Consider the following 12,326-nt stretch of genomic DNA (forward strand, 5'->3'; position numbering starts at 1 on the left):
AAAAAAAAAGTGGGCATGGTGGCACATGGCAGTGGGCATAGTGGCACATGGCAGTATGTACCCCATACTGTCCTAGAACTCACTGTGCAGTGCAGGCTGGCCTGGAGTTCATGATCCCCCTACTTCTGCCTGTCAAGTGCTGGGATAGCAGATATGCACCAGCTCCTTCTGTTTGTTTCCTTCCTTCCTTCCTTCCTTCCTTCCTTCTTCCCTCCCTCCCTTCCTTCCTCTCTCCCCCTCCCCCCAATTCATTTATTTTTATGTGCACTGATGTTTTTTGTCTGCATGCATGTCTTTTTGAGGGTGCCGGATCCTCTAGAACTGGAGTTCTGCATATAGAGTTCAAGGCTAGCTTGTGCTATTTGAGATCCTTCCTTGGGAAGACATGGTTGAAGAGAGACGACTCAGTGGCTTAAGAGCACTGGCTGCTCTTCTAAAGAACATGGGTTCCATCGCCACCATCCAGGCAGCTCAGAACTGTCTGCAACTTCAATTCCAGGGGACTTGATGCCTTCTTCTCACTTCTGTGGGCATCCCACAGACATACATGCAGGCAAAACACTCCCTATTATAAAAGGATAAAGTAATTAAAAACGAAGAAAAAACCCATAAAGTACTTAAAAGGCAAAAGGCAATATAAGTGGGGCACTGTTGCTTACAGAACAACTGAAGGCCCCTCATGGGGTTTTGCTTGCAAACTCTACAAAAGCACAACTGACTTTATTTTGTTCTCTTCTAGCTCCTGTACATCATGTTTATTTAGAAAGATGTAAAATTTATATTGAGAAAAACATGTGTATTTTCAGTATTGCTGTAGACAAGCATCTACGTAAGACTGTTAAATTGATTGTTGTTTTATATAGAACTTTTGTAATACTCATTTTTATTGTTATAATATTTTATAAATTTTAAGGAATATGACAAAAAAGGTATTGTAGGTATTGAAGGGGGGTCTTTGGGAGGAGTTGGGGTACAAAAGGGAAACAAGAATGTAATTTAATTCTATTTACTTAAAATATGTTTTTAAATGTTAAATTCAGATAAATTGAAATCATGTATCTTCTCTCATCATAATGCAATAAAAATAAATCCATTTAAAAAAAAGATGTGAGTGATATGGCTCAAGGGTCAAGCACTGCCACTAAGCCTGATGATGTGAGTTCAATCCTGGGTCCTACATGGTGGAAGAAGAAAACTGACTCCTGCAAGTTGTCCTCTGACCTCTATACATGTGCATGTGCAACACACACAAATAAATGTAATTTTTAAGTATGAGGAAGTAATTTTCAACTAAATATATACATATTATATATGCATGTACATACCTACATTATTTAAAAATTAAGTATGTAGACAGGTATATAGCACACACCTCGCCTTTAATCCCAACAAATAATAAAATCCCTCAAAATAAAGAATACATAAATATAATAAATAAGTGTATAATCCAAACTCAAGAGATAAACTATTTCTTCTTTCAAGAACCACAGTGGTACCCTAGGGATGTAACTAAGTTGGTAGAGTACCTGCCTAGCATGCATAAAGCCCTGAGTTTGATTTCTAGCACTAAATAAAACTAGGTATGGTTGATGTACTTATTTATATAATCTCAGCACTGGGAGGTAGGAAAAGAAAGATAAGAAGTTGAAGGCCATCCTTAGCTGTATAACAAGTTAGAGGCCAACCTGGGCTATATGAAATCCTGTCTCAAAAACAAAAAGAACCACAGACCTATAAGCCAGACATGGTGGATCATACCTGTGATCCCAGCTCTTGGGAGACTGAGACAGAAGATCATTCAAAGTTCTAGAAAGGCCAGGCGGTGGTGGCGCACACCTTTAATTGCAGCACTTGGGAGGCAGAGGCAGGTGGATTTCTGAGTTCAAGGCCAGCCTGATCTACAGAGTGAGTTCCAGGACAGACAGGGATACACAGAGAAACCCTGTCTCGATGGAAAAAAAAAGTTCTAGAAAGACTAAAATATTGAGGGAGTTCCTAGCAAGTCTGCACTATCATATGAGACTGTGAGGAAGAAGGAAGCAGAAGAAAAGGAGGAGGGAGGGAAGGGGAGAAGGAAAGGAGGAAGGAGGAAGGAAGAGAGAAGAGGAACAACAAAAAGACCGAGGCATAGCATACCTCAGGGATACAGTGAGTGCCTAACATGCTCAGCTCGCAACCACACACATGCAAAAGAAGAAAACTCGGTGCAATATAACTTAACTTTGTAAAAATGTTTCTTTGATCCTCTAAACTGCTATGAACGGTCACATGGTTCTATTTAGTAAATATACCTTAAAATGTACTTTGATCACATCATAGGAGAAAAGAAATTAATAAAGAACAAATCTGAGAAAGAATAGGAAATGAAACAGAGATGCTAAGAGAGGCAAGTGAGATTCTCATATTCTTATTTCCTTTTTTGTTTTTTTTTTTGTCTTGTTTTGTTTTGTTTTGTTTGTTTGTTTAAAGAAAAGCCTAGATCTCACTGTATTGACCAGGATGCCCTAGATCTCACTGTGTAGATCAGGCTGCCTAATATCCCACTGTATAGACAGGATAATCTCCATCTCACTGTATAGACTAGGATGGCCTAGATCTCACAGCTTCTGCCTCCCTAGTGGTGAGATTAAAGAAATGTACCAACACACCACCTAACTTTTCTATAATTCTTAAAAAGAAAACTGCTCTCAAAAGCTGTTCTCTGACCTCCACAAACACATGCCTGTACTTCTCACATGCCGTTCACACTCCAGCCACACAAACATAAATAAACATTTCTTAAAAATTTAGAACTTTGGAAATTCCCAAATAACTTTTAGAATTTACTTGTCCAAATAGATGCAGTCCTTAAACAAGTTCTATCTATGAGTCAGGTATGAGAGCTCACACCCATAACTCCAACCGAGTTATGCAAGAGGACTGCTCTGAGTTCAAAGTCAGCCTGGGCACATAATGAGTTCCAGACCAGCCTAAATTATAGACTAAGATCTTATTTCAAAGAAGACAAAATAGATCAGGGATGTCTCAGAAGTCACAGTACTTTCCCAGTATATGAAGGCTGTGCACTAAGTCCCTTTGCTAACGGAGTGGGATGGGGTTCTTAGGTGGAAGCATACCCTCCTATAATCCCAGCACACAAGAAACAAAGGGAAGAGTCCAGGCCAGCCTGGCTGGTCTACACACTGAGTTCCAGCCTAGCTACATAGCAAGACACAGTCTTTAAAATGCAGTAATTAATTAGTAATGTCTAAGTACCTGGTATTTCTTAAGTTCTCTCTTCAGCTGGAGAACTGTCACATGCTGGGGTCCTTCTTCCAGGTTCCCAACGCCCTGGTTTCCAGGCAATGGGGTGAGGACAGCCTTCCTGACTTCCTGAGTCCTGCTAAACCACTCTTGTAGCTTGTGCTGCTGTTTCTGGTTTAGCCTGACAGCATCTTTTAAGTCCACCAGGAAGGAGAACGCTTGCTCTATGCAGTCCTGGTACCCCAGACATTCCTCCTGGAGCTGAGCTACCTGTTCCTCCAGAGAATGGATTCGATCCTGGTTGGGAACACTCTCTGAAGAGATCTGGCTAGTTTGGCTGATGCTGGCCTGATGGCTCTGCAAAGCTTCTCTCAGCAGCTTAATCTCAAATTCCATTTCATCCATTCGGTCTGCCTGGGGGCTGACGTTTAAAGTAGGTTTGTTTCTAATGTTCCGTGCTCTGTTGGCATATTTGAGAGAATTTAAGGACTCATCAAAATCTGAGGAGGATGGGCTGACACACGTGATCATGACAGTCTTGGCACTGCCACCCAGGGAGTCCTTCAGAAGCCGGGTAATCTTGGCATCCCTATATGGAATATGCGAGCTCTTCCTGCGTGGGTCTCCAAGGGCACTGATTACGTTTCCTAGAGCGAGTAGCCCACTGTTGATTTGAATGGACTCTTTGAATCGTTCGCCAGTGTTCCCGGTCTTGGTCACTCTTTCTGATCCAGCCAAATCCACAAAGTGGAATTTGGAGACAATATGCCGATGTGAGTACCACTCTCTGGCTTCAGCTGCCTCTGTATTTTTCTCAATTTGGCACACATTTATTGTGAAAATGGCGTGTGATCTACTGGAGTGCTCATTCAGCTGGGTGGTACCTGTGTGCCTGGCCGAATTCCCTACCTGCAGGAGACTCATCACGTCCTCCACGCTCTCTACTTGGCATTCCTTGGCCCCAACAATCACTTAAAACACAAAGTTTTAAAACCAAATTTTCATCAAAATCTAGTACAATTAAATTAATCACACAACAGTTACCCTTTGCTAAGCAACCCAAAAAGATAACCTTTTAAAAAAAAAAAAAGCAATAATGTTTCAAATAACAGTAACATTGGTGAATATCATTAAATAATTTCAGAAAAACTCCAACAGAAATTATTTTAAAAAATAGGACTCAAATTTAAACTCTAAAGGATGTATTTTATTTGTTAAGATCCAATTCTTGCTTTTGGTCAAATATCATAATGAATTCTTTAGAATGAATGACACTCAAAACCTCTGGGGCTGGAGTTACATAGCTCAGAGGCAGTGTGTACAAAGAACAACATGTGAGGCTCTGGGCTCAAACTCCAGGATCAAGAAAAACAAAATAAAACAAAACAGAGAGAACACTTTGTTTCCATATTTTGGTTTGTAATTATTCTATGAAAACAGGAGCCATGGTTGGTGGCGCAAATCTGTGATCCAACGTACTCATGAGACTGAAGCAGAAGGATTCACAGCTCAAAGCCAGTCTGGGAACGCGAGTTAAAGGCCAGGTCAGGCCATTTATAATGAGATTCTGTCCCACAATCTTCTAAAATTAAAAACAAATAAGGCAGCTAGCTGCATGTTGGACTTAGTGGCACAGCACTTTCCTAGCCTGGATGGATTTCCAGCATGGCAAAACAAGAATATGAACACAAAGTAAACCAAATCCACCAGGCAGGCTCTTTATTCTTGGCATTCTACCCGGGTCCCTGGATCTTATGAAGGCTCTCTATAGTTTCTCTGAGTTACTTCACCTGTGTTCCCCTTCTCATCTTCTCGGATGTGAAGGTCCTTCATGGACGTCTCCAACTCTAGAAGATCTCTTAGGTCTTCCTTATACACTTCTATATACGACACTTTGATTTTAAAGTCAATGCTAGGATTTTCAGAGATGCTCTGAAAGATTTCTTGGATAGCTCGAGGAATGATACCCTTTTGACCCTCCACAACTGATGCTGAAAATTCAGAAATAGAAAGCATATCTGAGTCTTGAAATAAACAAAGGCTACAATCTGGAACTTATGCTTAATATATTTTTCTTACATTTCTATTATAAGAATTATAAACCTGGACAGGCATGGTGGCACATACCTTTACTTCTAGCACTCAAGAGACAGAGGCAGCCTGGCTGGTCTACATACTGAGTTCCAGCCAGGGTTGCATAGCAAGACAGAATCTCAAAAAGTATATTATTAATTGAACTTAGCCAAGGCTAGACCACACTATAAAATCCAGAGGCAACAGGCTGGGAGCATGGCTCACCGGGTAAGAGCTCTCTCTGCACAGGCTCCAGTACCCATGTAAATGTCAGGCATGGCACAAAAGCATCTGTAACTCCAGAAGGAAAGCCAGGAGCATCCCCGCTTGGATGGTCACCAGGCAACTAGCTCCAGACTCAGGGAGAGACACTGTCTCAGTGGAACAGAGTTGAGAATGATACAGCAGAACATCCGACATCCTCCTCTAGCCTCTGCATGTGCTTGCACAGACATGAAAACATACACGTGAGTGCACTCAATATGCATATACCATGCATAGTTCACATATATCCTTATACAGAACTTATCCATTTAACAAATATGTGTTTAGTATTTACTACATATAATGCAACACTCTAGGGCTCTGGCACAATCAACAAAATAAAGGGAAAATTCCCTAATGTGGTAGAATTCTACAAAGAAACAGGCAAGAACAATAAATAAAAACTGTAAATTATATGGTATATTAAAATGCTGGCCACACATGGTGATAGACACCTGGAATTCCACTGGGGCACTGAGATATAAGGGCTGAGAATTTACAGCCAACCTGGACAGAGCAGGGCTATCTCAAAAACAAACTCAGATGAACCCAAATAAACAAGCAGAATGAGTGGAGGGTGGGGTAAAGCATGTGTGAGCTGTGACTGCAGTTCAAATACAAAGCAACTTGAGAAGCCAGGTGGCAGCGGAGCACGCCTTTAATCCCAGCAATTGGGAGGGTGGATTTCTAAGTTCAAGGCCAGCCTGGTCTACAGAGTGAGTTCCAGGACAGCCAAGGCTACACAGAGAAACCCTATCTCGCGGGGGGACGGTGGGAGGGAAGAAAGAAAGAAAAAAGAAAAAACAAAAAGCAAAAACCAAAGCAACTTGAGAGCAGAACACATGTCAAAGCACCAGATGATGTGATCACAAAAAAGGTCAAAGGTCGGCACAGCCAGCATCAGAAGCAAGGACAGACCGACAAGAGATAAGGACAGAGGGGTGGCACCTCTCTTGCAAACCGTGGAACCCTTGTGGATGGCTACCCACTTGGATTCCTTGTGTCTGGAGGCCAGATCCACAAAGAGAGCAGTAACGTCATATTCTGAAATTTTACAAATTAGTGGAGGCCAGTCCTCACTTGACAGTCCTACTGCCTTTTGCTGGAGTGTGAGTGGAGAGACGCCTCAGAGGCTCCTGTAGCAATCTGGTAACTGGGGGTTTTGGAAGATATAGCTAACAGATCTTGATATGGTATCAAGATGGAACCTGCATTTATGTTGAAAAGCCATTAAGATTTTCTGTCAACTGCATGTGACATCACAAATCTACAACCTTACAGTTTAGGAGAGAGGATTATTAAGGGTTTGAGGCCAGCCAAAGCTACAAAGTAAGGCCTTATCCTGCAGGGATCGGGGAGCTGGGGAGTGAACTCATTGGTTATAAGCATTGGTTGCTCTTCCAAAGGACCCAGGTTCAGTTGCCAGCACCCAGTTCATTTGTAACTCTAATCTCAGGGGATCTAATTCCCTCTTCTGGTCTCCACTGGCACCAAGCATACATGTACACACACATACATATAGGCAAAACATTCATATATATAAAAATAACCTTTTAAAAACCAGACTGAAAAGTTTCTGACAGACTGGATGTGACATACCAGAGAAAGGACTGGTCAAGATGACTGCAGGGTGTGCTCAGCCACTGCAGTTGCCACTGGGTTGCTCAGCCACTGCAGTTGCCACTGGGTTGCTCAGCCACTGCAGTTGCCACTGGGTTTAGTGGGTTGGAGGAAAAGAAAGCACATGCTTCTAACCTACCAAGATAATCAATCAGGCCATTGGATCTGTGTCTTCAGAGTTTTAACAGTTATCTGGATTGAGGGAAATAAATAGAAGCCATCTGTATACAGACAATGTAATAGAACGAGCCTGGCTGTGACCACTAAAAACAAGATTTTTCAAAGCAACGGTGCCTGAAGGAGAGCCAACACCTGAGCTCCAGAGCACTTCATGTATCAGCTCACTTGCCAGAGCACCTGCGGAGAGACCAGTATCATAGGAGAAGGACCACGACTGTGGTCAGTCACTGGAAACCAAGTAGAGAATATGCTAATGGGTCCAGTGAGGTGTGAAATAACAGCTGACCACTCATTTAGCAGAGTGATAACTTTAGGATTATCTCAACAGACGACTCTCAATGGCTGTAGAAGTCAGAATAGATGACTATAAGACAGAGTGGGGGAGGGGATGGACAGTCCCAGAAGATGGTTTCAGATCTTCAGATCTGAAATTCTTCAGAATTTCAATATCAGTTTCCATAGGCTGGGGATGCAGTGCACTGGAGAGTGTTTGCTGATGTGCACAAAGCTCTGGATCCAAGCTCCAGCACTACACAGATTGGACACAAGGGTGCATGTCTGCATCTCAGCACCAGGAAGTTGGAACAAGAGGATCAAAAGTTCAAAGTTATCCTCAGCCACACTGAAAGTTGTCCTCTGACCCCATTCAGATGCTATGGCATGTACCCCCAATAATAAATAAATAAAATTTAAGGATATACATAGGCATAATTTTTCTATAAAGAACTATGACATAGAAATTATCCCCCAAAGTGACAAATTACATAAGATTAACATTTGTATCATACAGCTAAGTAAACAATCTCTTGAGTTAAAGAAGTACAGGATCAAAAAGTATCTTCCTCAACTATTAACACACAGGTATTAATATCTAGAATACACAAAAAGCTTCAAAATTTACCCCATCAACAGAATAGACCGTTCTCAAAAGAAGTCCCTGCTGGAACAGCAGTCAGCAAGGCAACAAATTCTGACAAGGATAAAGACAACACAGACGTGTGCCTGCTGGTGGGATGCAAACTAGTCTGAACATCATGGGGATCAGAAAAATGCAAGGCCCTTGGGAAGCAGGTCAGACCTGCCCTGACTCAGCCAACGCAGCTCTGGGTGCTTAGCCTACACATTCCAAATCAACACAGTCCACAGACACTTGCATGGGGGTCACCGCAGCACTATTTACAATAGCTAAGTTATGGAATCCACCCAGGTATCCATCAACAGAGGAATAGACAACAAAAATATGTATATAGACACAGTGTCGTGTATGTATAGAAGACATGAAAGGAGAAGTGAAACTGGGGACAAAGAGGCTTGATGACAAGGCAGAGGAGTGAGAGAGGAAGGCAGAGGGTGTTGGAGAGGATACTCAAGTTACATTATATACTGTAAGAAAGCAGTCTTCTGAGTCCCAGCACAATAAAATAAAATTAATATTAAAAAGAAATATAATGGCCAATAAATATTTGAAAAAGTATCCAACATCTTTAGCCAATGGTGAAATGCAAATAATAACCTATTGAGCAGTGTGTTGTTGCATAGCTGTAGTCCCAGCACTCGAGAGACAGAGGCAGGAGAATCTCTGAGTCAGAAGCCACCTATGGTTGCACAGTGAGACTCTACCTTAAAAGTGTGGGGTTTGGAGATGGCTCAGCAGGTCAGAGTGTTTAATATGGCAGTGCAGAAGATTCGGGTTTGATTCTCAGAACCCACACGGCAGCTCACAGCCACCTACAGCTCCAGGTTCAGAGCGATGCCCTCTCTTTGGCCTCCAAGGGCTCCTGCACACAGGTGGGCGCATGCAAGCAAGCACACACACACACACACACACACAAGAAATAAAATTACAAATTTCTTTTTAAAGTCGAGACTCCATTTCATCCCAGTCAGAGCGGCCACCATCAAGAAACAAACGACAGGGTAGAGAGTTGGCTCAGTGGTTAGGAGCACTGCTACTTTCCAGAGGACCCGAGTTTGATTGTCATCGTCCACAGGTATCCAGTTCCTGGAGTTGGGAACTAATGTAACAGAACTTGTAGTAAGAAGCAGATGTGGGACTGACTAAAGGAAGAAACGGTTCAGCTAAAGACAATGACAGCACGAGAGAGGGTAGTGAGGAAGGCCCTTGACTAAGGAAAACATAATGACATATGTATATGAAGAGGCCATGAGGAAACAACCTATTACTTTTTAAAAATTTACTTATTTATTATATGTAAGTACACTGTAGCTATCGTCAGATACCCCAGAAGAGGGCATCAGATCTCATTACGGATGGCTGTGAGGTACCATGTGGTTGCTGGGATTTGAACTCATGACCTTCAGTAGAGCAGTCAGTGCTCTTAACCACTGAGCCATCTCTCCAGCCCAAACCTATTACTTTTATGTTAACCTCAAAAATTAACTTAAAAAGGCAATGACAGGGGAGGGCCTAGTGCCACATACCTGCAAATCCAACTCTCCTGAGGGCTAAGGGGAGGAATCCTGATTTCAAGGACAATTTGGGCTACAGAATAAGTTTAAGGCCAGCATGGGCAACTGAGTGACTCCTTCCTTTGAAACAAACAAACAAACAAACAAACAAAGCAAAGAGAAGGCTAGTGATGTCGCTCAATACTATGGTGCTTAGCCAGCAACCTAGTTCTATTCCCAGTACCAAAAAAGCAAAACAAGATTTCAAATGTTAAGGTCTATGATGGACTGAAACAGATGGCTGTACACCAGTGTTTGCTTCAGCTAAATCGGGAGACAAGGCAAAGCCAAGCAAAACACACCACAGACTAGTCATAAAGGAATGAAGGCTTGGCTCCTGCTATAAAACGCTAGGAGTTTGAAAATCTTACCAACATGGCCTCCTCCGATGGTGTATGTCTTCCCAGACCCAGTTTGTCCATATGCAAAAACAGTTGCGTTATAGCCCTCGATGAGCGACAGCACTAGGGGCTTTATGCACGTGTTATAAACTTCATCTTGAGTGGAATCTTTGCCAAAAACAAAATCAAAAGTAAAAACTCTATCTCTCCCAATGATAATCTGCTGGGTGTTTGGAATATCCCTCACACAAACTTGATGATTATGTAGAACTTCTTTGCAAAGCAGAGGTCGAATTCGGACAGCAACTTTTACTGGTATTTCTTCCATGGCAGCTTGGATTTTACTGAATAGATTATGCACTTAGTGTTCAATAACAGTGTGAGAAACATCCATTTTATGTAAGATCTGGACTCCTGCATATCAAAATAAAAGATATAGTTTAATTACTAGTTACATTAATGCCATAAAAACTACTCATGTTTCAAAGCAGAGGCATTTAGAACAGATTCTTTACCAGTACAAATTCTACTACAAAGTTGATCTGACTTGTAAAATGTAGATGGGCAGTGGCGGGGCACGCCTTTAATCCCAGCATTTGGGAGGCAGAGGCAGGCGGATTTCTGAGTTCAAGTGTCTACAGAGTGAGTTCCAGGACAGCCAAAGAAACCCTGTCTCAAAAAAAAAAAAAATTTAAGTAATTTAATGATGAAAAGATTCAGCATTTAGGTTTGCTTCAAAATAGTTGAGGGGACTGGGAACCAGGAATTGGTTAATTATAAAGTTAAAGGATAAAACCACAGGATCTCTCTGTATATGTCCAGAGTGTGGTGCTTCCTAGTTCATTAATCTAAATAATGAACCACTACAATTAGGAATAATTAATTAGTTAGGAAATCCAGGTGAGGAAATAACTCAGGAATTATGAACATGTTAAAAGTAAATACTTGGGTAGGTGTTGAGATGGCTCAGTGGTTAAAAACACTGGCTATTCTTCCAAAGGACCTGGTTCAATTCCCTGCACCCACATCAGATAACTCACAACTATCTGTAACTCCAGTTCCTACACATACATATGGTAAACATAAATGTATACAGGCACACACATATACACATAATACTTAAGTCAATTTTAGCCAGGTGACAGGGACATCCACCTTTAATCCCAGCACTTGGGGGGCAGAGGCAGGTGGGTCTCTGAGTTTAAGGCCAACCTGGTCTACACAGTGAGTTCCAGGTTAGCAAGAGCTACATAGAGGAACCTTGTCTTGAAAACTGAGGGGGGGGGAGAGGGAGGGGGAGGGAAGGAAGGAAGGAAGAAAGAGAGAAAAGAAGGGAAGGAGAGAGGAAGGGAGGGAAAGAAAATTTATAAATAAAATTTAAAGTAAATTATTTGTACTATATTTGAAGGTATTGAAAAAATAGCATTTCATCTCACAAACATCAGTATTAAATGATGAAATTTCTGTGTCAGTATAATTTATAACAATTAGTTCAAAAGCAATCATAACTGCAGGCTATAAAAATGGCTCAGCAGTTAGCACCTTCATCACACGAGCCCTGGAAAGCTTGGGAAGGTGGAAAGAGAAAAACACCTACACAAAGCTGTCCTCTGACATCCATTATGATGGATGCTCCATTATCAACTCCCAAGCCCAATGCATGTAGTTAACTTTGAAAATCAACACAAACAGGCAAATGGTGTTTTCTACTTCTAAACATTGCCTTAGCTTCTCTTCCTGCCATGTGATTAAAACAGCCCAACAAAAGCAACTTAAAGTGGCAGTCTACTGTGGCAAGGAGGTCTAGGCAGCAGCTTGAAACAACTGACCATGTTCTATCCACAGCCAGGAGAGAGCAACTGATGGATGCTGCTGCTCAGCCTGACACCTACACGTTATACAGGCCAGGATTCCCTCCCCGGGAAACTGTCCTTCCCAAAACTAAGGTGGGTCTTCCGGCACAGCAAAATGGTTCAATCTGTAAAAGCACGTGCTACCAAGACTAATGATCTGAATTCGATCCCTGAATCCACACGGCGGAAGAACACACTTCTACAGATGTCCTCTGACCTCCATAAATGTACACACACACACACACAGAGAGAGAGAGAGAGAGAGAGAGAGAGAGAGAGAGAG

The 12,326-nt window shown here is 42.0% G+C and overlaps 1 protein-coding gene across 6 annotated transcripts in view; it reads right to left on the reverse strand.

Annotated features, from left to right (window-relative positions):
- The window catches only part of Kif27 (kinesin family member 27), an 82,700-nt gene that overhangs the window by 64,771 nt on the left and 5,603 nt on the right, over nucleotides 1-12,326 (reverse strand). For all 6 annotated transcript variants that reach the window (XM_031358587.1, XM_031358586.1, XM_031358588.1 and 3 more), the window contains exons 2-4: nucleotides 10,221-10,604; nucleotides 5,034-5,234; nucleotides 3,256-4,214 (exon numbers count right to left, since the gene is read on the reverse strand). In XM_031358587.1, coding sequence (XP_031214447.1) covers nucleotides 3,256-4,214; nucleotides 5,034-5,234; nucleotides 10,221-10,518 — 1,458 coding nt within the window. In that variant the 5' untranslated portion in view covers nucleotides 10,519-10,604. The remainder of the gene's footprint in view (nucleotides 1-3,255; nucleotides 4,215-5,033; nucleotides 5,235-10,220; nucleotides 10,605-12,326) is intronic.

This window comes from Mastomys coucha, unplaced genomic scaffold (assembly GCF_008632895.1).
Source record: "Mastomys coucha isolate ucsf_1 unplaced genomic scaffold, UCSF_Mcou_1 pScaffold7, whole genome shotgun sequence".
Taxonomy (NCBI): domain Eukaryota; kingdom Metazoa; phylum Chordata; class Mammalia; order Rodentia; family Muridae; genus Mastomys; species Mastomys coucha.